Raw genomic sequence first — 24,250 nt, 5'->3', positions numbered from 1 at the left:
AGTTCCCTGGCTGGGGAGACCATTTGGCTTCGTGGAAGGCATCATCATACCTGCACTGAAAAAGTTCTAAATCATATGTTGCTTTCCTAATGAACGTCTCTGAACACACTCCACTTCCTTTGGGCTGTAAATCTACTGGAACTGACCACAGTCTTATGTATCTTGAAGGCAAAGATCACTGGTGGTTCAGGACTATCTTGGTGTCAATAAATCAAATCATTCAGAAGAGGAAAGAGAAGGAATGTTGTAACGATGAAAGGTCTGACATGTGAAGTAATTCCATTTTTGCTAGGAACAGGAATTTATGGCTCGGTTTAATCCATTATTGCCCTCTCTTTCCTGCTCCCTCCGCCCTGTCTCAGCTTGGAGTAGACAGCCCAGAGGAAAGAAAGATGTGTTTTTTTCTTGGGAAACATGGTTTTCCATAGGCTGAAGGCAAATTCTGTTCTTTATGTAAAAATCTAAGTCCTTTTTCAGTATCTTGGAAACTTTAGCTGAAGTCATGGACCAAGAAATGTGAGAGATGGCTCTTTCTCTAGCTACCTGCCGTCTCCCTGGCAGCCTTCCTGCTCTTGCTGTTCAAGCCAGGAAGAGCATAGGAGGTTCATCTTAACAAATGCAAGCTCGTTTATATTAAGAGCTTTGACTTTCCAGGACAAGGCAAGTATTTGGATGGGATTTAGTTTCTGTTTGGAGTGTGTGTTTGTGTGTTGTTGAAGTGGCATTTCTGTGTTGATTTACACTGCAGATCAGGTTACATCTTTCAGACGTTTAACGTGAATGAGTTATGTGCATTCCACATTAAAATATTAATGGAGGTTATATTTGACTCCTTGGCACAGGAATAAGGTTTTCCAGGTGAAGTAACTTGAGGTTGCAGAAGCCGTGCCAAGGGCTGCAGTGCCAAAGAAAAAACACTGGCTTGTGCATAATTACTCTCAGATGTACTTCCTGCAATGAGCTGCTGCATTGCACTTACCATTAGGAATAAACCTGCAAGCAGCTCTTCCATCTTGAGGTTATGCTTTTATGAATCACTTTAAATGTGAATTGTTCTCAGACAGTGGGGAAGGGAGTTGACACCTGAGTGGAATTTCTTGGATGTTTTCAATATAGAAGAAGAATTGGGAGATACCTTTTAGAGTGGGACCTGTTGCCACATTCGCCTTGTATTCATAGGCAAAGAGGCACAAATGTACAGTGTTTGAAGGCAGAAGGTTGCCAGAAGTGGAGAGCAGTGTAGTACTCAATTCAGCTTTTTCAAGTTGCTTCCAGGCTTTAAAAGTTGGGTAAACTACTTGAGTTAATGCTGCCTTTGTGTTAATGAAAAGGAAAGCTTTGGATTATGTGCAGGTTGCAGGCAGAGGTAAATGCTGACAGTTTACTTTTGGTATCTGTTACCAAGCCTTAAAATGCTGTGTCTCCTCTTTAAATACCTGTGTTTAAAATTCTTCTGCAGAAAGAATACGTTTTCTAATCATCAAAGATCACGTCTGTCTTCAGACTCAATAGGGAGCTCAAAGCCCTGTCGTTCAGTTAGTGTAAGCCACTTCCCAAGCACACCAAAGCCTGAAACAAATTGTCAGAAGGAAAAAGGTAATACACCCCAAAGTGACGTTAAAGCAGCAAAACTGCTCTGCATCCAGGTTTGGCTTGGTGTTTTGCAGTACATCATGCTTGACGTGCTGCAGTATACAGACCTTTCAGGAAAAATCAATTGCGTTGGACTCAGTTGATGTTCAGTCTAACTGTGGGCATGTGACGTGTGAAAGACTAAAAAGATCAACTTTTACCAGTAACTTAATAAGGAATAGAATGCAGGTTCTCTTCTGGGCTGATGAATTCCGTGTATTCAGTGCCATGTCATCTAATTGTCAAGTTCTCCGTCAGGAAGCCTTCAAACTAGGAGATGAGGTGAGGAGGATGTCCTTTGGAGCAGGATTTTTGAGTCGGTAGTGGTGATGTCCTGGGTTGTACAGGGAACCCGAGGTAGTTGAAGACTACCTGTTCATTTTAGGTTTACTGCAGGAGTACTGAGAGGTCTAAACTTGGGTGGACTAAAAGACCTGTTGTTTCCTAATATCTGGAGTTAATTATTCAGAGGAGCCATAAGAACAGAAGTAAAACAAACACCACAGCTCCTAAACACCATTATTACCCAGGAACCATTTGGATGCATTCCAGTGTGATCCTGCTCTGGCAGGGGGGCTGGACCAGATGATCTTTTGTGGTCCCTTCCGGCCCCTGACACTCTGTGATTGGTGTGTTGGGGTTTATTTTTGTTTGGTGTGTTTTCAGGGTGTTTTGTTTCACAGAATCGCAGAGGCTAGAAAAGATCTCTGAGATGATCAAGTCCAGCCTATAACCTAACACCATGACATCAGCTGCACTATGCCACCAAGTGCCACATCCCATCTTTTCTTGAAGACCTCCAGGGATGGTGACCCCTCCACCACCTCCTTGGCCAGTCCATTCCAGTGCCTGATTTCCTTTTCTCTTTGTTTTATCTTCTAGTCCCGATTTTGGTATTGGTCAGTTCCTGATGCCTTTAGCTGTGTGATATATGTCCAGTTCAGCAGATTGAAGTGTTCTCCTTTTTTATTTTGTTCCTTGTTGTTTGAAGCTATCATTCTTGAGTAGTATTCAGCATCTCTTGAATTTCTTCTCAGTACTGACAGCATTAGGAGATGGGCTAAAAACAGGGGAAAAAGAAGGAAGTTGAAGAAGGCAGAAATAACAGCTGGGATGGAAAAGAAAGCTGCAAACAGACAATATTTTCAAGTCAGATGAAAGAATAATCCCAGAAGAAAAGAACAAAGTACAAAACAACAGGAGAGAAATGTGCTTACTAACGTAGGAAGGCAGTAGGCAGACTGGAAATACTCAGCAGAGGCAAAAGTATGACTAGAAACAAGAAGGTAAATTATATTATGTAAATGATAGGAAAAGGCCACTCAGCTTTTGAACTTAGCTTATTTAGGTTCTTCTCTTGTAGCTTTCAACTGTGTAGAGAAGGAGGAAGTTTTAGCTATCTGTAATGCAGCACTGGAGAGAGGCATTTTGAGGCACTACTTAAAGAAGACCAAATCCAGGAAAGCTGCTTGTGTGATCATGCCATGGCTGAGAAAAGAGCTGAAAGAACTTTGTGTATAAGATATGTGATTGTGGAATTCTTTTCAGGATGCCAGAAAGTCTTGTGAATTTCAGCTGTATACAATTTACTGAGGGATTTGTCATGTTTAATTGAAGCCTTTAGCTGCATAAGTCATGGCTTTTTAATAAAATCCATATAAAGCCTAGTTATAAGCTAAAAGTGAATCATACTTCATTCTGAAATAGTGGTGAGTTTGATATTGGGACTTAAAATGTACCTAAACATAATGGAAAACATCAGTCTTACACGAATGAGCTGCTCTGTTGTCAGAACAGCTCACCGGAGGTCTTTGTGTGCCACCTGTTGCTAAGAATGTTAGAAAGGAGCAAAGATGTTTTATGTATGCACCATCTGATGCCTTTTACACCACCTCTACACTCTGCAGTGGGTCCAGAGGGGGGCCAAGAAGATGCTCAGAGGGCTGGAGCATCTCACCTGTGGGGACAGGCTGGGTGAGTTGGGACTGTCCAGCCTGGAGAAAAGGAGGCTTTGGGGAGACCTTGGAGCAGCCTTCCCGTGCCTGAAGGGAGCCTGCTAGGAAGCAAGAGAGGGATTTTTTACAGAGACTTGCTGTAATAGGATGGGAGGGAGTGGGTTGAAGCTTGCGGAGGGCAGATTTAGAATGGAGATTAGGTAGAAACTCTTTGTAGTGAGGATGGTGAGACACTGGAACAGGTTGCCCTGGAGATCACAGGATGTTAGGGGTTGGGAACTGAGTCCAACGCCCCTGCCAGAGCAGGACCATGCAGTCTAGCTTCTTTGCTTAATGGCAGACTCGGCAATTCATGTGAGTTTTGCTGCCTGGGCAGGTCTCATAGCAAGGGTTGTTTTTCCTGTGTCCCTGTGTAAGAAAATTTGGTTACCAAAGGCATTATGTGATTGGAAATCAAATGAATGCAGTTAGTGCTACGTGATGGCAAATGAACTTCTAGTGATGCAGTATTGTTTTCTGGAATTTGAAACGGGAATGCTTCTGTTTCTTCATGCTTCAGTCAAGTTGAACTCTGACACAGGTCTGCTGTGGATCTTGACTTCTAGGTTTATGCCTAAAAGGAATTTCCTCTTGCCATTTTGTGCGAGTTCAAAGGCAACAAAAGGCAAGGAGGAAGGTTGAAATAGTTACCATAGTAAATATTTTCTTTCCATGCCAAGAGGATTTTCAAAGGATAGGGGTGCAGTATATGAGTCTTAGACTTCAGATAACTGTGGCTGAAGCTGCAAATCTGGTGAGAGGCCTGGAGCCCTATGAGGAGAGGCTGAGGGAGCTGGGGGTGTGCAGCCTGCAGAAGAGGAGGCTCAGGGCAGAGCTCACTGCTGCCTGCAGCTACCTGAAGGGAGGCTGTAGCCAGGTGGGGTTGGGCTCTGCTGCCAGGCAACCAGCAACAGAACAAGGGGACACAGTGTGAAGTTGTGCCAGGGAGGTCTAGGCTGGATGTCAGGAGGAAGTTGTTGTCAGAGAGAGTGATTGGCATTGGAATGGGCTGCCCAGGGAGGTGGTGGAGTGGCTGTGCCTGGAGGTGTTGAAGCAAAGACTGGATGGGGCACTTAGATTGGCTGGGGCACTTAGTGCCATGGTGTGGTTGATTGGCCAGGGCTGGGTGCTAGGTTGGGCTGGATGAGCTTGGAAGTATCGTCTACTCTATTCTATCCTGGTAGTCAATGCAAACATTTTGCATTGGTACTGAAGGCTCAATTTTAAGTTCATTGTAGATGTTTGTGAATAATGTCTTGCTTCTCTATCAAGCATTGTCTTAAGGTTATGCATGGTCCTACAAGTAGATATTTGATACCTGCCATCCAAGTAGCAGGGTTTATTGCAAAGTCAATTCAGTGTTTCTGTGTGGTAGAAACCAGGAAGTGGGCAGAGTTGGCCTTTATTTGGCATCTTTTGGAATACAGTGTTTATAAAGTAGCATGCCTGGCTTTGCTTTCAGCTTGAATAAGCAAAGAAGCACTTGAAAACCCCAAAAGTGCCTGGGGCATAGCTTTTTGTCTTCCCACAAGAGGGAAAAGACAGAGTCATTTGGAAAAATGAATATACAACAGATATGGAGAGAGGAAATCAAAACGCTGAAGCCTTCCGTACTGCTGATGTCTGTCTGTGGGTGAATTAAAAGATGCTAATCTATAAAGGGAGAGGGTTTGAATATCTATTTTCTTTGACATAGGATTTTTGCATGTGAATAATTTGGCTTTTGATATCAAAATGAATTGCTTCAATAAGAAGCTAAATGGTTTCTTTATGTATAAAGAGATTTTAAGTGGCAGTAAACTGCTTTGGAACATAAATGACTTGTTAGTTCTGCAGCTTGCTGCCTTGCCTCTCCCACCCTAGGAACAAAAAGGCAAAACAAACAAACCCAAGCTGCTCAGAAATCATCAGGTAGGACCATTCTTGAATTGATCTGGAGAATATTTATCAGAGTGACTGTCTTTTATGGATTATCCTGCTTAGTGTTCAGGTGGTACACTGTCCTGAAAAGGTTTTCAGTGGCCGGCAGTGGCACCATGTCATTACCTTGAAGCACGTGATGATAGTGTTAAAGCCTGAGGATGCCTTGCAGGGAAGTAGTGCAAATAATTATCTGTGCATCAGTGCAGGTTTTTTCAGTTAAGGAAATGAAATCAACACTGCTTGATGGCAGAGTTTTGCATATTCCAGTTAATGGGCTTAGATTTGGCATAAAGTTCTGAGATTGTTTGGAAGTAGGCCATCTCATGCTGAGATGAAGCATCAGGACATTTTAAATGAGCCACTGAGCATGCTCACATCAAGTACCCACTCTTTCAGGTTTTGCAGCCTGTGTCTCCATTCCCTGTTAGTAGAGCTGTCATTCAGTGCAGTGGAGGAGAGCACAGCATGCCCTTTTGTCAGCTTTCTATCAGTGCACACATGATTCCTCTTGGAACTGGAAACTTGAGATGTGAGGCAAGCCTTGCTGTCAGATCGCCAGTGTTTTTGGTGAGTCGATATTCATCTCTCTCCTTTCTGGTGCCTTCAGAGAGCTCAGATAGAACTCAGCTTCCGACTTCCTCTCGTCTCTAATCATGCTCTCTGTTTGAAATGCCTCTGCCGTCTCGCACTTCAGCACCGTCTTTCTGATAGGTATTCATTAATTTCTGTGCCGGAGAATAGCTGCTTCTTGGGCAGGGACACTGGGCTGGTTTGCTCAGAACCCAGAAGCAAAGGGGCTTACATCATTTTTGTTCCTCTGACTTCAGACCAACTATTCTAAATATAGCAACAGCCCTTCGGCTGTCACCTCTCGGCTGTCGTTGTCTTTACGTTCTGAGTAGAGTGGCGTAAGACCTGGATGGGTTTATGTCGCTCATGCTTTAGTGAGAGTTTGAGTAGCCCTGCAAAAGAGAATTTCATTTACGTAAGAGTGCTGAAGGATATTTACAGTATTTGGTTTCAACACAGATTGCTAAACGGGGTAGGCTAACTGCTGTCATCTGTTAGTGTTGCCGGGAGATGTGCGTGTATTTCCTCCTTCAGCTGAAAAAGAAGAGAAAGGCAGCTCCTAGGTCTCTGTTATGACTGAGATGTTGCATCTAATAGGCATTTCTGAACAAATTTACCTTGCTTTTAGTAGTTTAAATGAATGCTTGATACAGATGAACTTTTAACTGTGCAAAGGTAGGATTTATGAGGTGGTGGAGGCACCGTCCCTGGGGGTCTTCAAGAAAAGACTGGATGAGGCACTTAGTGCCATGGTCTAGTTGACTGGATAGGGCTGGGGGATAGGTTGGACTGGATGATCTTGGAGGTCTCTTCCAACCTGGTTGATTCTATGAAGGTATTGTCAAAGCTTAGCTTTCAGTTGGCTTACTCTTTTCTTGAAGACCATATGTAAAATACAAGACTTCTTCATTAATGCAATACATGCAACTGGCAAGAAGTCAAGTTGACAGTGTATTTCTTTCAACATCTAAACCAGGGTTGTGAAAATCAGGGAGTGTCTTGACAAACTTAGACATGGCTCACCTTGCAGCCCACGCCCCTCCGCCACCCACCCCCACCCCAAAGAAGTTGGTTCTTAATTGTAGATATAGCCCAGTGAATGACGATGGTTTAAGGGTTCTTCCGTGGCATACCACAGCTGTTTCCTAAGGTTCAGGTCATCAATGGGTGGAGGTTGGAGGTGTTGGTTACAATACACTCACGTCTGTGTTCTGCGGGGCTGGGAGGGTTGGTTGCTCTTGCACGTAGGTACGTGTGTCCTGTTGATGTTGTGTGTGTGTACTTCAAATAGTCTTCTGGATAAAAGCTTCCAGTTACAGTGGGGGAAAAAAACTGCTTGTCAGTGGATTCACTGAGCCTGATAAAAGAGATTCTTGCTGACCCCTGAGAACTCCAATTGACCTGATTCATGGGAGAGTAAATCAATAAACCCATAAGTTTCATCATCACCTTGTCAGCCCCAGATGGAAGGGACACAGGACAGGGAGTGCTGTTGACCACGTGGCACAGAACTCTTGGGGAGCGTTACCTACATCGGTGTAACTTTAGATTGCTGTTAAAATCTGAGGCAAATGCATTCAATTGAGGTCTTGCTGTGTCAAAGAGCTCATATGCCATTGGCAAACCTGCAGTGTGGCTGCCAAGGCAGGAGCCTAGTGTATGACTGAGCAGGGATGTGAGAGACAGACAGCAAGGAGTGGGTACAAACCTGTCTTGTGCAAAGTGTATTACTACACTGACTTGTTATTTTCAAAGCACATTACTGATAAGAGCAAAATCTTAGAACTTATAGGAACTAAGGTATGTAAATTTGTAATGCTGGTGCCTTGAGGTGCCTGAGCTGTGTGTCTCAGATCTGGACAACGCCACACAGCCCTACACATCTGCCTCAGGAGAGCTTTTGGATGAACAATAAACCCAGGAAACTGGAGGCCTTTTAGGGAGGGAACAAATAGATGAGAAAGGTAAAGATTTGCATTAGAGACTGCAGAGGAGGCAACAGGAATGGCAGTATAAGAGGTAAACACCTGCAAAGAAAGGTGAGTTTATCAGTCCTGGCAGTGTTGGAAGACGTGAGAGTTCTAGTTGAAAAACATGAGTGTTCTAACCTGCCTTGCTCCAGAGGTTTGAACTTAGGATGATCCTACTGAGCTGGCCCTTAAAGTGACTAACATTTCAGGGGTAAAATGTTGTATTTTACAAATTTTATAGTGGAACAGTTGCTAGTCTCAAAAGCAGAAATTTGCAAGTATTAAACATCTCAAATGCAGAGCAGAACAAGGGGACACAGCCTCAAGCTGTGCCTGAGGAGGTCTAGTCTGGATGTTAGGAGGAAGTTGTTGTCAGAGAGAGTGATTGGCATTGGAATGGGCTGCCCAGGGAGGTGGTGGAGTTGCTGTCCCTGGAGGTGTTGAAGCCAAGCCTGGCTGGGGCACTTAGTGCCATGGTCTGGTTGATTGGGCAGGGCTGGGTGCTAGGTTGGACTGGCTGAGCTTGGAGCTCTCATCCAAGATGTTTGATTCTGTGATTCTATGAAATAAAGTTATTTTTAGAATAATGTTTATCCTTTTCTTTGAAGTCTCTGAATAGGTTTCCAAAAAGAGGAATTTTGTACTGTAATGATAAAAGATTAACTGAACTGTTCCTGGCAAGATACTGTCTACTTTGCAGTGCTACTTTTGTCTATATTCATTTTATTTAGTGCAAGTGCAGTTTTGGACATGGGTAGCAGGCACAAAAGATCTTAGTGGTGTTTACACATAAATGGATGAAATTGCAGGTTTGGAGAACCTGACACCCATGGATTACCTTTTGCTGTAATCTCACCCTGTTAGTTTTGGTAACTTCCTTAGGTATCTATATGTGTGTGTGATGGTGGGTAAAGGTGTGGAAAGGCTGCTGTTTGTGCAAGCTCCTTCAGAATGGCCTGAACTGAGAACTAAAATGATAAAGAAAAGTCTGTTGAATTTAAAAGAAGTTATGATTCAGTCATCTTATGCGTGGCAGTCATCAGTGGGGTTGTTAGGGAGTTACAGAAGGGTTTGGGTTGGAAGGGAGCTACAAAGGTCATCTAGTCCAACCTCCCTGCTCTCAGCCAGGACACCCTCCACTCGATCAGGTTGCTCAGAGCATTGCAGCCTGACTTTGAGCATCTCCAGGGATGGGGCCTCAAATACAAACAAAGCCGTTGTTCCTCATCCTACTGCTAAACACCTTTGTTAACAGTCTCTCTCTAGCAGCCCCCTTCAGGTACTGGGAGGTTGCTGTTAGGTCTCCTCAGAGTCTACTCTAGGCTGAAAAAACCCAGGCTGTCCTCACAGGAGAGGCATTCCAGCCTCCCAGTCATTTTAGTTTAGTTTATATCAGTATATTGTAACTTAGCAGTGTATGATTGCAGTTCTTACAACTGCACCATGCAGACCTGCCTCCCAGGCTGTCAGAAAGCACAGACCTCTGGAAGGATCTCTGGGGCACAGTACAGGGCAGGTAGGTCTTCTTCATTGAGTTATTTTTTTAAGAGGGTGAAAAATGATTCTATTTTCCATACAGAAGAAGATTGCTGACTAGTGTGGTGCCTTTTCATCAGGAGAGCAGTGTACCCCCTAAGAAGGTGGTACTGACTCGAGTCATTTTGAGGAGGCACTACTGCTGAAAGGATGTTTAAACAGACATTATGCAGCTGGATTTACATCAGGGAAAAGTCTTTGTGGAGAACTAAGGACAAAAAGATCAAAAAGCAACGTGGAAGTCAGGGATGTGGGGCGGAGGGGAACTTCATGTGTTCATGTTAATTAAGCTGTGAGCTGTTATTTAAGTGATTAAAATCTTTTGGATGGCTGAGACTCAGTCTTTCCACTGAAACGTTTGACTGCTGGTGGCAACTGCACGTACTTAGTCTATGTACCAGATGGAGAGCCTGTACCGATTTTAGAGTGGAGGCTGTGCCTAAAAACCTTGTCAGCATTCTGCATCGAATTGTGACCCGGTTTAGAAGATCTGCCACCATCTGATGCTTTCAGGTGAATAATGCCATTGTGTAGTTGGGGCTGGGTTGGGCTTTTTGCAGTGTGGAGGAAGGAGTGGAGCCATGCTTCACAAGCACAGTCTAAATTTACTTCTCCAAATGAAATAGAAGCTGCAGGCTCCAGGCCATTTGAAGGGGCTTATCTGCAGTTGATATGTTGTGGTACACTCTTGTCCAGAAACTTGAGACATTAGGTTTGCATGATCTATCATTTCCCACTTACACAGAGATGATTCATTTAGTCAGCCTCTCAGTTCAAAGTTTATTCACAAAGCTGCTTGTCTGTATTTAAGTTGCAGATGCTCCCTTTGCATCTTCCTCCTTTCTATATATATGAACAGGGGATTCCATAGGCACCATCACATAACCGCATTGGTGGCTAATCTGCTATTTACATGAACATTAGCATATGGACAATCAAAGACACTTTAATCACTGAAAACATGGTGTTTGGTGGCAGGAAGTAAATAGCACCCTTAGTGGAATGACCTCCAGGTTTTTGATACAATATTTGCTGTGGAGGCTTTTTTATGGAGGTGTGAGAGTTCATTTGGTTGTTTTGTTGTTTTGCTTGTTGGGCTGGGGGGTTTGTTTGGGTATTTTTAAGGTCATACTAAGTGTGACCCCTGATTGCCTATTAAAAAAGGCAAAATAACCGTACTGTCGTGTTTTAATTTGTGCCAACTCTTTCTTTCAAAATGCGTTGGATAGACAGTGGAAGCTTTTGAGGGACTTTTGCTCTGAGAATGAAGAGATGCAGAAACATTTTCAGCACTGTCATTAAAATCCAGGAGAGCAGAACACTTTTGAACAGGTTTACTGAAGCAAAACGTAGTAAATTTATGTCTGGTAAAAGACATTGTGGCTTAGCTGGGAAATGAAAAGTTGACTTTGTGTTGGTGTTCTGTTCTGAGAAATAGTATGGAACACTTTTAGTCTTTTTTTTCCTGTTGGAGACAATATCCTGAGCCATCAAGGTTGCCGTCTTCTATCAGAGAATGAAAAGGCATGACTTAAACAGCAGCGTTCTCTGTAATTCCATCTGCTTCATCCCACAGCTCCCAGTACATTTGTTGTCTCTGTGAGCAAAGAAAAGGCAGATCTCTTTAGTGGCCTTCATGTCGATGCTGTCTAAAGAAGTACTTGAGTGCTGCCTTTGAAAGGGTCTCAAATGGCAGCGTGGTTCCAGCCACCCTGTGCTTCCTGCAGATGCAGCTGCAGTTACCTGTCTGGTAAAGCCTGGCTGCTGCTCAGTGCATCGCAGCAGTGCCAGCAGGAGGCAGGATGTGTGCAGAGGATGAGGGATAGAGGAGGTGGCATGGGCCAAAGAAGACAATTCTAGGAGTGATGGGATTTCACCAGATCCTTAAAGTCATAGCCAAAATGTGTCTTACAGAAAGGTCTGTGAGATGTAGCTGGTTACAGATGGGCAGTGGTCAAGAGCAAAAGGAAAGGCAGCTACTGAATGGCTTACTTGGACCCTTTGGAGTGCTGATGCTAAGCAGCTGAGACCTTTCTTAACTGTTTTCTAGAGCTAGTGAGTTTGGAGGTTTTGTTGTGTTTTGTTTCTTTTTAAAGCTAGTCCTTGATAGCTTTCTGCTGAATTTAACTTCCAGCTGCTTCAATGATAGAGTAAGGTGAGACCATTCCTCACAGCCTTCCATAACAGCACTGATATCTCAGTTTCATTTGCGTTTAGTTGCTCTAGTGATGGAGCACATTTGTACACACTAGAAATGGAAAGAGGTTTACTTAACAAACCTCCCACAGAAAGTCTAATGAAGCAGAAAGTCAAGCCAAAAGGCATGTCCTTGATGCAGTCAGCTTGTTGTTGCGATCCCTGAGTGACTGGCAGTGAAATACCTCAGGTACTGAAATACATGTCAGTGCAAAGCTGCACCTGGCCCCATAGGAAGAAAAGCCAAATAGCCCCAGAGAAGCTTCTTGCTCGTGGGGCTGGACTGTTGTTGAGACTTTTGGCTGCCAGTTTCTGTGCAGAAATCACAGATCACTCACAGCCCACTCAGGCATTAGCATACCTGCCCCTCTTCTGTAACATGCTGAGGTTAAGGTCCTTACTTCATCAGTTTAGAGCTCTGAGGTATTCTTGTCCGTGTGTTTGGAGCGATATATTCAGATGGATAATTTTGTCTCCTGGTTGTGTGGTGGTTTGGGTTTTTCTAATTTAATGAACATTCCTGTGTTGAAATCAAGCAAGAATAAGTTTAAATTTTGTTTGAAGAGGTCTGTTACATATATTAATCACAACCAAGCCAAGGGAATGTGAACTAAGCAACTTGGGAGTCGCTCAGTGTGTGCACAGAGGGGTGTGCATATATATGTATGTGTAAGCCTCGCCAGGACTTTAAGCATTGCTGTTTCTGTCACACTCTCAGACTTTCTGGCCGAGGCAGTACTTCAGTATCCCAGGCTGAAATTTTTCCTCTTGCTCTCTCCATGGTTTTCTTTGAAGGATGAAATGGAAATGGTAGGGCCACTTCCCTGAAAGACAGTTAGAAGAAAAATGTTCTGCATAGTTTTTAAGTGTTTCCAGCTGGTTCGCTGCAAGGTTCTGGTGTCCCTGTGCCATGGGGGAAAAAGTGAGAACTGAAGAAGATTTGGCCCTTTTTCAGTGAGAGACATTTCAGTCTGCCTGCAGGCTGCAGACACTGTGTTTTTAACTTGTGGGACCTCTTGCTGCTGGAAATGCAGACACTGGGACTGCTGAATGTACCTGCACTTCTCTAGAGCCGTCAGATGTGGAAGGGACAGAGAAGTTTAAGTAATGAATTGCAGTTAGAAGTAATAGGGATCGGTGAGACCCTGCTTCTCTTGGTCTGGAAAGTAAATCAGTTTAGGGCAGTTGCTTCTGTTTGCTGAGTTTGCTCACATCACAATCCTGATTTTGGAGGAAGGAATTGCACTTTGTAAATGTACGGGCTTAAGGTTATTGACAAATGACTGTAGTGTGACTTCTGTGTTAGAAACAGCCCAAACGTGCAGACTAAAGAAGCTTGTAAGCTGGACATGGGCCAGCTTGCAGTCTGGAAGGCCAATTGCATACTGGGCTGCATCAAAAGAAGCAGTGGCCAGAAGGATGAGAGGAGGTGATTCTGTCACTCTGATTTGGTGAGACCTCTCATGGAGTACTGTGTCCAGCCCTAGAGCCCTTGACATGAGAGGGACGTGGACCTACTAGAGCGGGTCCAGAGAGCAGTCACCAAGATGAACAGAGGGCTGAAGCACTTCTCCTTTGAAGACAAGCTGAAAGAATTGGGACTGTTCATCCAGGAGAAGAGAGGTCTCCAGGAAGACCTTATAATTACATTTCAATATCTGAAGGGGATCAGAGATCACATTGGGTGATTCTGTGCTCCACAACCTCCCTGAAGTGTTTAAGGCCAGGTTGGATGAGTCCTTGAGCAACCTATTCTAGTGGGAGGTGTCCCTGCCTATGTCAGGAGGGTTGGGACTGGACGATCTTTAAGGTCCCTTCCAACCTAAACCATTCTATGGTTCTGTTTTGCAAGGAGCAGAATTGTGTTTGGAATGTGAGTCTTTCTGTGATGATAGGGAAAATTGTCTTCTCAGCCTCCAGTACCGAATGTTTGCTCTCCCAGTTACTTTTGAGGTATCAAAATGACTGACTGGTGGTACTTTCTTTGTGCCTCAGTGGAACACATTCATGGAAGCCATGCCAGTTAAACTAACCACTGCACTGGTATGAACACTTGCACAGAAAGAGCAGGAGAAAAGTTCCTACCAAGCTGCTTTGTGCACCACCGTCCTCATCCTGAAGTAAAGCCTGCAGTATGCATTTGGAAGCCAAGCATGGGGATGAAATTCAGGAATATGTTAGATCTTAAACCTCTTGCTTTTATACCACACAGTCTTCTTGTCTGCTTCAGTGGATTAAACACAAAAGAAAAAGGATATTTGATAATATTCTTTTTATTATTATTATAATCATCACTCCTCTCTACTGGATTCTGCCCCTTTTTCTTCTCAGCTGCTCTGGTAAACATACCTAATTCCAACTCAGCATGATGATTTTCAGCTTTCTTGAACTGGTAAGCACCACTGCCTTGACTTCAAGGTCAAACAATGGCTTTTGCTTCATAAGCTTGTAACTTGGTAGATGTAACAAAAGAGACTGCTCCTAGTGTAAACCTTTCCTTGCTGGCTTCAGTGCTGCCTGCAGAAGTGCTAACCCCAGCATTTGACGTGGTTGCTCCATGTAGATAGCATTCATTCTGCTGACAGAACACAGCCTTTGTAGGTAGGCTCAGTTCATAGCTCTGCTCTTCAGAATAAGCGAGAGATGTACAGGCTGGCAGTCCAAAGGCTTTGACTTAAGGGTGTGTGAGAACCTCAAAGCATGAACAAAGAGTGAAGGTTATTATTTCTTTGTGGTGAAAGTAGAGGACTGGCATAGGAGTCCTTGGAAATGAGAGGAAGAACTCCAGCCTAGAAGTCCTTTGGACGAGGTCTGAACCTGTAGCTGTAACCTTAGACAGTTTTGAATTTGTCTGAACGTTACACATGCACTGGTTACAAGTGTAGCATAGAAGGTGGTTACCTAATAGCTGTGGTAGAATTTTTTAATTGCTTACAATTTAAGAATGAAATTCAAGTTGTATATACTTGTGGTGGGTTCACTTGGGACCAGTGAGGGAGCTGTGAGGGGGTTTTGGCATAAATATGGGCTCAAGATGAGTGTTGGTTTAGAGTGCTTGGGGTTGTTCTTCAGAACTGAACTCTCAAAGCAGGAGAAATTTTGTGCTTGAAGAACCTTCAAGAACAGTCCCAGATGAGCAAGTGATGCTTCTTTAATGGTCTCCTCTTGGGTTAATGTTGGTTTTGCCAGTGGAGGGAGCAGAAGGCTGTCACCACCTTCAGGGAACAGAATGAGAGCATTTGTTTGTTTGGGAAGATTCAGGAGTTAGTGCTGAGCTGTGGGTCCTTCATGTCTGGCACATGCTTGAAAATCTGTTCTACAGTGATTAGAATTGCTCGATAATGAAGTTTCATGATTGCTCTTTTTTCTCAAGAGCTGCACTCTGAACTTGGACTGGATAAAACACGAATCACAACTTGGGAAATGGAAAGGAGGGGAAGAAGATGCCCTCTGCATTACTGTTAGTGTGAAGAGTAGATTGCGACTGGTGTTGGCTCCGAGGGCTGAAATTCTTCTCTGAAGCTTGTTGCAGCTGTCCCTAGTGGCAAACTCCCTCTCGGCTTGAGAGCTCGGTGTGACTGCGTCACTTGGCTCGGGATGCAGTTTGCTTTGATGGAAAGTGCTTTAGCTGAGACCTGTGGTTTTGGTTCTCAGTAACTATGCGCATGGCTCCGGTTTTAACCAGGCATGTACTTTAATCATCATCTTCCAGAAGTAAACCTGAAGGTTGTTTCCTACCTCAGAAAAGAGCAAAGAAATTCACTCGCATTGTATCTTTTGACTTTCACTGCACAGCACCAAAGGCTGCTGTAGGGTACTGCAGGGTACTATACACATGTTACTCCAGAAGGACAGGCAGCTCTAAATGCCGGCTGGTTATGCTGAAGCTTGTCTAAGGCTCTCTGTCAGCTGCTGTAAGTGAGGCAGGGCTTGCTGAGGGCTGCGCCTTGCCTGCTAAGGGTGCTGGCCTGGGAACGCTGGTGCGGCATGCATGCACTGTCCTGCCTCTGTGGCCTGCTGGATATGTGGGGCACAGCAAGACTTCCCAGTTGCAAGGCCAAGCTGGCTTTGCCCTTTGGAAAGACTTGTTCCCTTTCTTCTGCCAACAGCAAGTAGTCAAAATTCCCACTTCAGATTTCACAGTATTTTTGTTTATGGTGTATAAGCTTAAAGAAATGCTTTCCTATGGGGGCCATATCTTATTCCACCACTTCTTTTTCTCCTTATTTTGACAGGTGTAAGCTGCTTCAAGGCCCTCCCCCCTTGTTTCTTTTTTACTGAGACATTCAGCAATAAGTTATTTTCTGAGTGCTTCAAGCAGCTGTGGATTCTGCTCTGGGAACATAACCATCTGAGGATGCCGAGTGAGCTGGCACACGTCTGGTGTTGTCAGTGTGAATAACCCTGATGGCTGGAAAAAGGCAGGCATGACTATTTCCAAAAGAAAAGCAAGACAGAGGATGCAGGGAACTAAACACTGCTCAACTTCACCTCTTTCCCTAGCAGTGTCAGGGAGCAAATTCTTATAGAAACTGTTTCTGGGCCTGTAATTGGAAACAGCCAGCATGAGTGTATCAATGGAAGGTCTTGCTGAACTGGCCAGACTGCCTTCTACAATGACTGCCTCTTCAAGAGAGGAGGGAAACTCTGGAAGCCACACTCATGAGCTGCCCAGGGAGGTGGTTGAGTCACTGACCCTGGATGTGTTTAAGGGTGGTTTGGATGTGGTTCTTAGGGGTATGGTTTAAGATGACTCTTGTAGAGTAGGGTTCTAGGTTGGTCTTGGTGATCCTGAGGGGCTTTGCCAACCTGGGTGTTTCTGTGTGATTCTGTCTTTAGCAGAGTTTGTAATGCAGTTTCACATAGTATCCTTGTATCCAAAGAAGGGGTATGTTTTGAATGAATGGACTAGGAAGTGGTTGAAAAACTGGTAGAGCCCTCAGGCTTCAGGAGCAGCAGTCAATAGTTTGAACTTTGCCATGAGTGGCTATTGACAAGAAGTCTTTCTTGGGTGGCAAGGCAGAATGACCCATCAGCAAGCTCCTGGATAGCACCGCCCTCGGGAGCAGGGACTGGTGTGCCTGGGGCATGGCAGATGTTTAGAGATCTCAGCAAACTGGAGGAGTGAGCAGGCTGGAACATGCTGAACTACAGCAAAGGCAAATGTGCAGGTGAAGGAGAAGCATCCAGAACATGGCTTGTGGGTGGACAGCGAAATGGATGTTACTGTGGTGTTGTAATGGTGATAAAGGCTAACCACATACTGGGCTGTCTTAGCTAAGCTGGTGTTTGTGCCCCTCTGGAGTAATGTGTCCACTTCTGGTCACATCAGTATGTGAAAGAACCAAACTGCTGAGGCCAGCACTAGCATGTTTGTGGGGCCAGGACATACAATATACAAGGAGAGACTGCAGGGGGTTGGCCTGGAGAAGAGAAGGCACAAGCAGGAACATGCTGCAGGCTTTCATTACATCCATGGGCTTCATGGAGGGGACAGGCTCTGCTCAGCAGTGCACAAACAAGGGCAAGAGGCACTGCTCATCAGGTGCAATGAGGTGCATTCTACCAGCTTAAAATAGAACCAGTAAAAGCAACCAAAGCACCACCAATCTGCTGGGCACAGAGAGGCTGTGGAATCGTCATTCGTGAAGGCTCTTGAGGCTCAGCTGGACAAGAGCCTGATCTGCTATCCAGTTTATCTCTGGTTGTGGGGTTGAACTGGATGGCTGCCACAGGACTTGCCCAGCTTACATTTTTGCATGCTCATATGGAAAACCTTTTTGACTTAAGACTTTTATATAGCATAGCACTTACTCTGAGGCTGTTCATTAACCATCTGTTGTGTTCATCAGAAGCACCCTGCCTCAGCCAGATGTCTGAAGGCTTTAGCAGTAACATGACCGTAAACCCCTACCTTCTCTGGAAGATAAGGCTGCTGTGTGGTATTCGGTGTGTACGTGCCCAGAGCAGTTTTATTTCCCCCTGCTCCTCTGACCCCGTTGTGTTGGTTTGTCTTTACACTGTCTTGACTGAAAACAAGGTAATTTTTTTCTTATTTGAAAATAGCAGACTTGGTTTTCTGGAAATGTCCATGACTGTCTAGGATGATAGATGCTCAACAGGCACAAACTGTGACCTGTTGTCCTCTCCTCCTTTTTCAGGATTAACTTTAGCTGTCTTATGTTTAAAATAAGAATATTTCAGTACTGGATGCTATCTCAGAGAGGATATTGAGGTGCTGGACTGTGTTCAGAGAAGGGCAGAGAGGCTGATGAAGAGTCTGCAGCACATGGCCTCCAAGGAGCATCTGAGGGAGCTGGGGCTCTTCAGTCTGGAGAAGAGGAAGCTCAGCAGAGACCTTGTTGCTCTCTACAACTATCTGAAGGGAGGTTGGGATGAGGAGGATGCAGGCTCTTGTCTTTGGTGTCAAGCTGCAGGACTAGAGGGAGTGGTTCCAAGCTGTACCAGGGGAGGTTTAGGCTGGCTATCAGGAAATATTTCTTCACTGCAAGGATTCTCACACATGTGAATAGTCTGCCCAGGGCAGTGGTAAAGTTACCATCCCTGGGGGTGTTCAAGCAGTGTGCAGACCTGATGCTTAAGGACATAGTTCAGTGTTTGTCCTTTAGTGCTGAGTTGGACCTTTGAGGTCTTTTCCAGCCAGATATATGCTGTGATTCTGTTAGTTGTATTTTTGATATGAAGGAACTATTTCTGTTTTTTTTACTGAAACTGGAATGTATTGGAAGGTTGGTGGAATGAAGTGCTGCGTTTTTCTCTCACTCAGGATTATGCCTTGCCCTTCTACTAAGCTACCCTGTCTCAAGTCAGATAGTTTTCTCTCTTCCAGCTGGCACACATGGTGCTCCATGTCTTTGCCTTCAAACATTGTCTCTGGAAATAGCACAGCTCTTGCAAAGGGAAGCATTAATGCCATGAAACTAACAGAAGATTAATTACTTCTCTAAGTGTTACCATATGCTAACTAGAAAGGAGGAAAGGTCAAGCAGTGGATGGGTTTTGTGTGTGAAAACATGCCAGCAAGAAAGGAAGGCATAGTCTAGTGTTGACCATTTAACATGTGGTAGATGATGAAACTTCCATTTTTCAACTGGTTCCTGAATTGATATTTTTTTGCTTCATATCTCTTTTTCCATACTAGAAACTTCTTTTTTTCTGGGGCTTTGCACTCCAGACTTATGCCATTCTAAGTGTGACAGGTGAAACTGTTTCAAAATGGGTCACTTGCCTTAAGGCTTAACAGTTGTGGCTGTTGGAGCCAACTGTTTTCTGACACAGAAAAGATAAATGATCTTTACTCATTCACGAGACCAACCTTATATTAAAACTCTTTCTTTCCAATTTGCTGATCTCTGACAACTTTTATCTGTTTCCACCTCAAGTGTTATTTAGTTTTCCTTTGGCTGAAAGCTGTAGAGCTTAGAACCATCTTTATGTTCTGTAGTCTTGGCCTGCTTCATGCTGCTTGGCCAAGTGAGGCTTATTCCTGTCATACTCTCTTAGAGTGAATTGGTTGTATTGGTAAACTTTTCTTTCCATTCTAATTTAAAGTAACAGAGTTGATTGCCATTGGAACATTACTTAATCATATTCTGATTTTGCTGTCTTTGAGCCTTCATCAGGTCATGGACTCGTTAGAAAAAGGACAGAAGAAGTCAGGGAGGTGCAGACTTCTCCATGTTTTACCGCAGAATTAGCCCCAGGTAACGGTAGAGACCTCGGGTTAGAACCATCTGCATGCACGCAGGATGCACTTCACTTTCTTACTTTCCCACACAGTGCCCCTGTTGGTTCCTGACCAGCTCTACAGTGGTATACAGTTGCTTCAGGACTGTTGAAAGTCTCTGGGCTGTTGCATTTACATGTTAAGTGTTAATTGTGTTACTATTCATGCGGATGATCTTTGATGTGTGTGATTTTAATACGGAAGATCTCTGTCAGGAGTCTACATGTGGGGATTTGCAGAAGAGCCCAGTGGGCTAGTTTGAGGCTATCTGGGATATCCTTGCAGCCACTACTGTAGCTTTTACTTTGCACAAGTTGTTTCTGGATGCCATGTGATGTATTCATGGTGTGCATCTCCTTTTTGCTTTGTGCTTTTAAAGCAGAACATACCCCAAGGCTTTTCTTTCCTGTGTAGGGATGTCCTTCAGTGTTTGCTTTAGCTTTCCATTTCTGTGGTGTGCTTCATAGCATGCATAGTTCCACAGCCTGACTCAGTAGTGTGGATGCAGCCATTTCCATTTTGGAAGTTCCTCAGCTTAGCACACAAGTACTTTTTCCCCTAGTTATTACTTTTGTCTCTTCCTCCAGCCTTCTATTTTGCAGTGGGTTTAGGTGAGTGCTTTCAGAGGATCTTAGAGTATGGGGTCCTTTTGAGTTCTCTTTGCATCTGGGACAAGGCATGCACAATGAAGAAAGTGTAGTGAGGTGAATGTTGAGGCAGAAAGTGGTCAGGAGAGTGGGAAAGGTAGCCCAGCTGAGAGCCATCGTGCTGGATTAGCCAGAAGCTTGTGGAAAAATAGGCAGCATTGTGGTGGTCTGTGGTAGCCTTTGCTCTTCTCCAACCCAAGAAGTGTTTTATGAGTAGTGCTGCAACAAAAGAAAACTTGGAGGTTGAAGGTAAAGTAGAAGAACATACTTCCATGACACAGCCAGCAGCTGTTCTTTTTCACTTTCTCCAACTGTAACATTTTGTCTAACCTGTGATACGTTCTCAAATCTTGACTCTGGGCTCCTGTTGGAACTTGGTGCTGCTGTTGAATGTGCTGCCTTCCGTCACCTAGAGGTGGAGATTTGTACTGGTAGAAGAGAGTCGATCGTTTGGAGCTGCAATAACATTTCAGAAGTATGTGACATCACTCTGGTATCAGCTTTCTCAGAGGCTAGCAATCCTGGCAGCTAAGTTGCTTTTTCTCTGAGTCAGGGTTGTGCAGTGCTCATTGGGGAGCAGCTTCCAGGAGAAAAGGGCTGTACCTCACATCCTTACGTGTTCGCTGCTGTTTGTGTCTCGGGCGTTTGCTAAAGAATGAATCTCCCTGGAGAGCAGTAAGTAATTCTTGTACATTTTAACAACTGCCTTTCTCTAGGACTAAAGCATTTCTTCCTCCTTGGGAAAAAACACCTTCCAAAAATCAGCATTCACTAATTCACAATACCAGTAAAGTAGCAGGCAACATTTATACTGTTCCAGTTAAGGTTTTAAATGGAAATCTAAGTATAGGTATGAAGTATTTCCTGATGTATTACTTACTGTAACTGTGTATAATTGGCAGGGGTTTTATTCAGACATCCCTGTCTACTAGATCACATGTCTAAGATACTGCATCTACCAGGGATTTCAGCTTTTTTCTCATTAGCTTTCCAGGCTGAATGGGACTCTCCAAATAGAGGCTTGTAAGTGACCTTATTTCAACATAAAGCTTATGCCACAATGTCAGTAATGATCATCTTTCAAATGTTACTTTGGGCTTTGTGTATGCATGTAGGGGAGAGGGGAATGGAAAAAGCAGATGCATTTCCAGTCAGTGTATGTATATCATCTGATCAGCTCTATGGTTATTTCCATATGAATGTCATATTTTGAGCTGCAAAATCTGTCAGCATAAAAATAATTTAGGTGGGGGGAAAAGCACAAAGACAGTGCACAAAACTGAATCTTGCCTGTAGCTTAAGTCTGAGATAACTGAAATGCATTTTGGGTTGCATTTCGTGGTAGCTGTTTGCTCATCACAGAAGAAATACAAAATACATACATACCTTCTTCTGTTCTCCCTGGCACTTAAAGCTCTAATTGTGAAAGCCTTGCAGTACCAGGGCATTTGGAACTCTTGGCAGATGCCAGTTTCGAGGGAGCCTTTATTTACTATGCTGATAATCTTGCAGCTGGAAAATTACCACCACACTTAATCTACACAGAGATATCTTGCAAGGGAAGCCCAGAGTTTTGCTGTGTCACTTTGGTTTTGGCTTCTTTCAGTGTTTTCTTTAAGGATGACAAGTCTTGATGGATGAATACATGCAAAACCATCTTATTCTCTCTTTGGAGATCCTGGGTAACAGTGAAATTCATCTTGGTGCAAGTTAGGTACCGATTTCAGCAGGAAATCATTTCCAGACTGAATTTAGATGGTCTGACTCAGGGCTGTGGAGAGCTACATGAACGTAATACATGAGCTCTCGGAAACCTGTGCTTAGGGTAATTCCACTAATGCACTAACTGGCAATCTTATGATACAGTTCTGTAATGATATATTGCAGATACCAAATCCATGTCATATTTGTGATTTATGCCATTTGGCAGATTTCCATTGGCGCACAACTGCCTCTGTAGCTCTGGCTCCTCATGTTATGGGTTGGCTTCTAACCCAGAACTAAAAGCAATGAGCTCTGGGGAAGGCTTTTTCAGCGGTGCTGTCACAAACAGAACTGTTTTCTATGTCATGGTAGTTCCCAAATAAATGTTAATGTTGAATTTAGGTAAATGTTAACATTTCATTTGAGTGAGAGATTTATCATACCTATCTGGCACCTTTATGTTTGCAGCCTGGGAAGTTGCATTTTGTTATAGGTTTTATCACTAGGCTGTTTTCTAGTGTAATTTGGGCAGTTATATCAGACTGTCTTCAAAGGTGTTTAGACTGTTGTGCTCTTTGGTATATGTGGGCTAGACTGGATGTACTCCTAAATGGAAGAGAATGGAGAGGTTACATCCAAACTGACTGCTGTTGGCACTTTAAGTTAGGAGTGCTGTAACTGGGGTGACACATCCTGTTTCCTTACTCTGTTGAGTGGAATGTAAGGTTGTGCAGGAGCTTCTGGTTTGCTGCTTTTGCTCACTGAACTAAAAATGCAGCTGTACTTTTCAATGTATTAAGCTGACTTGCTAAGTCATTTCCAGAAAAAATAACAATGGAGGGGAATGAGAAAGGCCTGGCTTAGAACAAGGTACAAAAACACTTACTACATCAGGTAGCTTTATTGTGTCATTGTTAATACAAAGCTTTCTGGGTTTGTTGCTTGACTGACTACAGCCATAGCTGGTCTGAGTTGGAATTTTCTTTCTCCTGTCTAGAGGAGTAACAGGCTTGCTCATCTCTTGCAGGATTATTTTTTCAGAAGAGGAAACTATAGAGATTGAAGGCTTTTTTAAACATTAAAGTAGATCTTGATTGAAATGTGTGGCTACCTGACAGAAGCTAAAAGAGGAATATATTGATGTATTTACAGATATGTCACAGAGCCAAGTGACAGAAAGAGACTTCTGACTTTGCTTCTCAAATTAACCACTTATATCAGTCTGCTTATTTTGTTGGGGGAGAGGTGGGTGAAGAGGGTTGTTAAATACATTTCTTTTAGGACTGGAACTCCTATTTCATCTAAATAACATGATCCTAAAGCAGCAGACTGTGAGCATTTAGAGTGATCTGGTTTTCCCCCTCACTCTGATTCTGGAAAGAGATTTCCTTGGTGAGAAGAGTGAAGGCTGTCACTCAACCAGAAAGCGAGAAGCCTGGTGCTTATTTTGGCAGATGGAAAGAGGAAGGGCAGAATCTGATTCCACCTGAGCAGTGAAATAGTTTAGAGCAATGATCATTGAACCTTTACCTCCAAATACCTTCTGCTAATGAGGAGAGGTATGAACAGCACTCACGGCAAGGCACTGCCGCTTGTTCACACTTGCTTTTGGTGAACCCAATGAATTTATTGCTAGGCTGTAACATTCTGTTTGCTTTGCCTCATATGTTGATCTCTATCATCTGCTGGATTATTCTTTCTTTCCAGAATACTGAAAACTTTTTCTGGACACTGTGTTTGCACCTATGAAATATACTATGGAATCAAACTTTCTGCCTTGACATTTGATCATTAAAAGCTTAGTTCTGTAGCAGTGCCAATCATTTGTAGATTGCAAAAGGGAATAAATGTTTTCTGATCTATCAATCTATATTCCCCTGCCAGAGCAGGATCACCTACACCAGATCACACAGGAACACAGCCAGGCAGGTTTTAAATATCTCCAGAGAGGAAGAATCCACAAGCCCCCTGGGCAGCCTGTGCCAGTGCTCTGTCACTCCCACTGTGAAAAAAGTCATCCTCATGTTTACATGAAACTTCTATGCCTCAGCTTCCACCACTGCCCCTTGTGCTGGCACTGGGCATCACCCAGCAGAGCCTGACTCCAGCCTCCTGGCACTCACCTGCACACATTGATAACCACTGCTGAGGTCACCTCTCAGTCTCCTCCTCTCCAAGCAGCACAGCCCCAGCTCCCTCAGGCTCTCCTCCTAACAGAGCTGTTCCATTCCCTTCAGCATCTTTGTGGCTCTGTGCTGGACTCTCCAGCAGTTCTATGTCCCTCTTGAACTGGACTCAGTTTGGTTTTGTGCCTCAGCTATCACCAGGGAA

At 43.9% G+C, this 24,250-nt stretch overlaps 1 protein-coding gene across 15 annotated transcripts in view; it reads left to right on the top strand.

Moving 5' to 3' along the window:
- The window catches only part of PLEKHA5 (pleckstrin homology domain containing A5), a 147,136-nt gene that overhangs the window by 42,692 nt on the left and 80,194 nt on the right, over nt 1–24,250 (top strand). The window contains exon 4 of one of the 15 annotated variants that reach the window (XM_064155580.1): nt 16,057–16,122. The exons of 13 other annotated variants lie outside the window; for them this stretch is intronic. In XM_064155580.1, coding sequence (XP_064011650.1) covers nt 16,057–16,102 — 46 coding nt within the window. In that variant the 3' untranslated portion in view covers nt 16,103–16,122. Of the gene's footprint in view, nt 1–5,995; nt 6,117–16,056; nt 16,123–24,250 lie in introns of those variants that run through there. One more of the 15 variants, XM_064155571.1, reaches the window with a different exon arrangement.

Source organism: Pogoniulus pusillus, chromosome 15 (genome assembly GCF_015220805.1).
Source record: "Pogoniulus pusillus isolate bPogPus1 chromosome 15, bPogPus1.pri, whole genome shotgun sequence".
Lineage (NCBI taxonomy): Eukaryota > Metazoa > Chordata > Aves > Piciformes > Lybiidae > Pogoniulus > Pogoniulus pusillus.
This window is presented reverse-complemented; position numbering and strand designations above follow the sequence as displayed.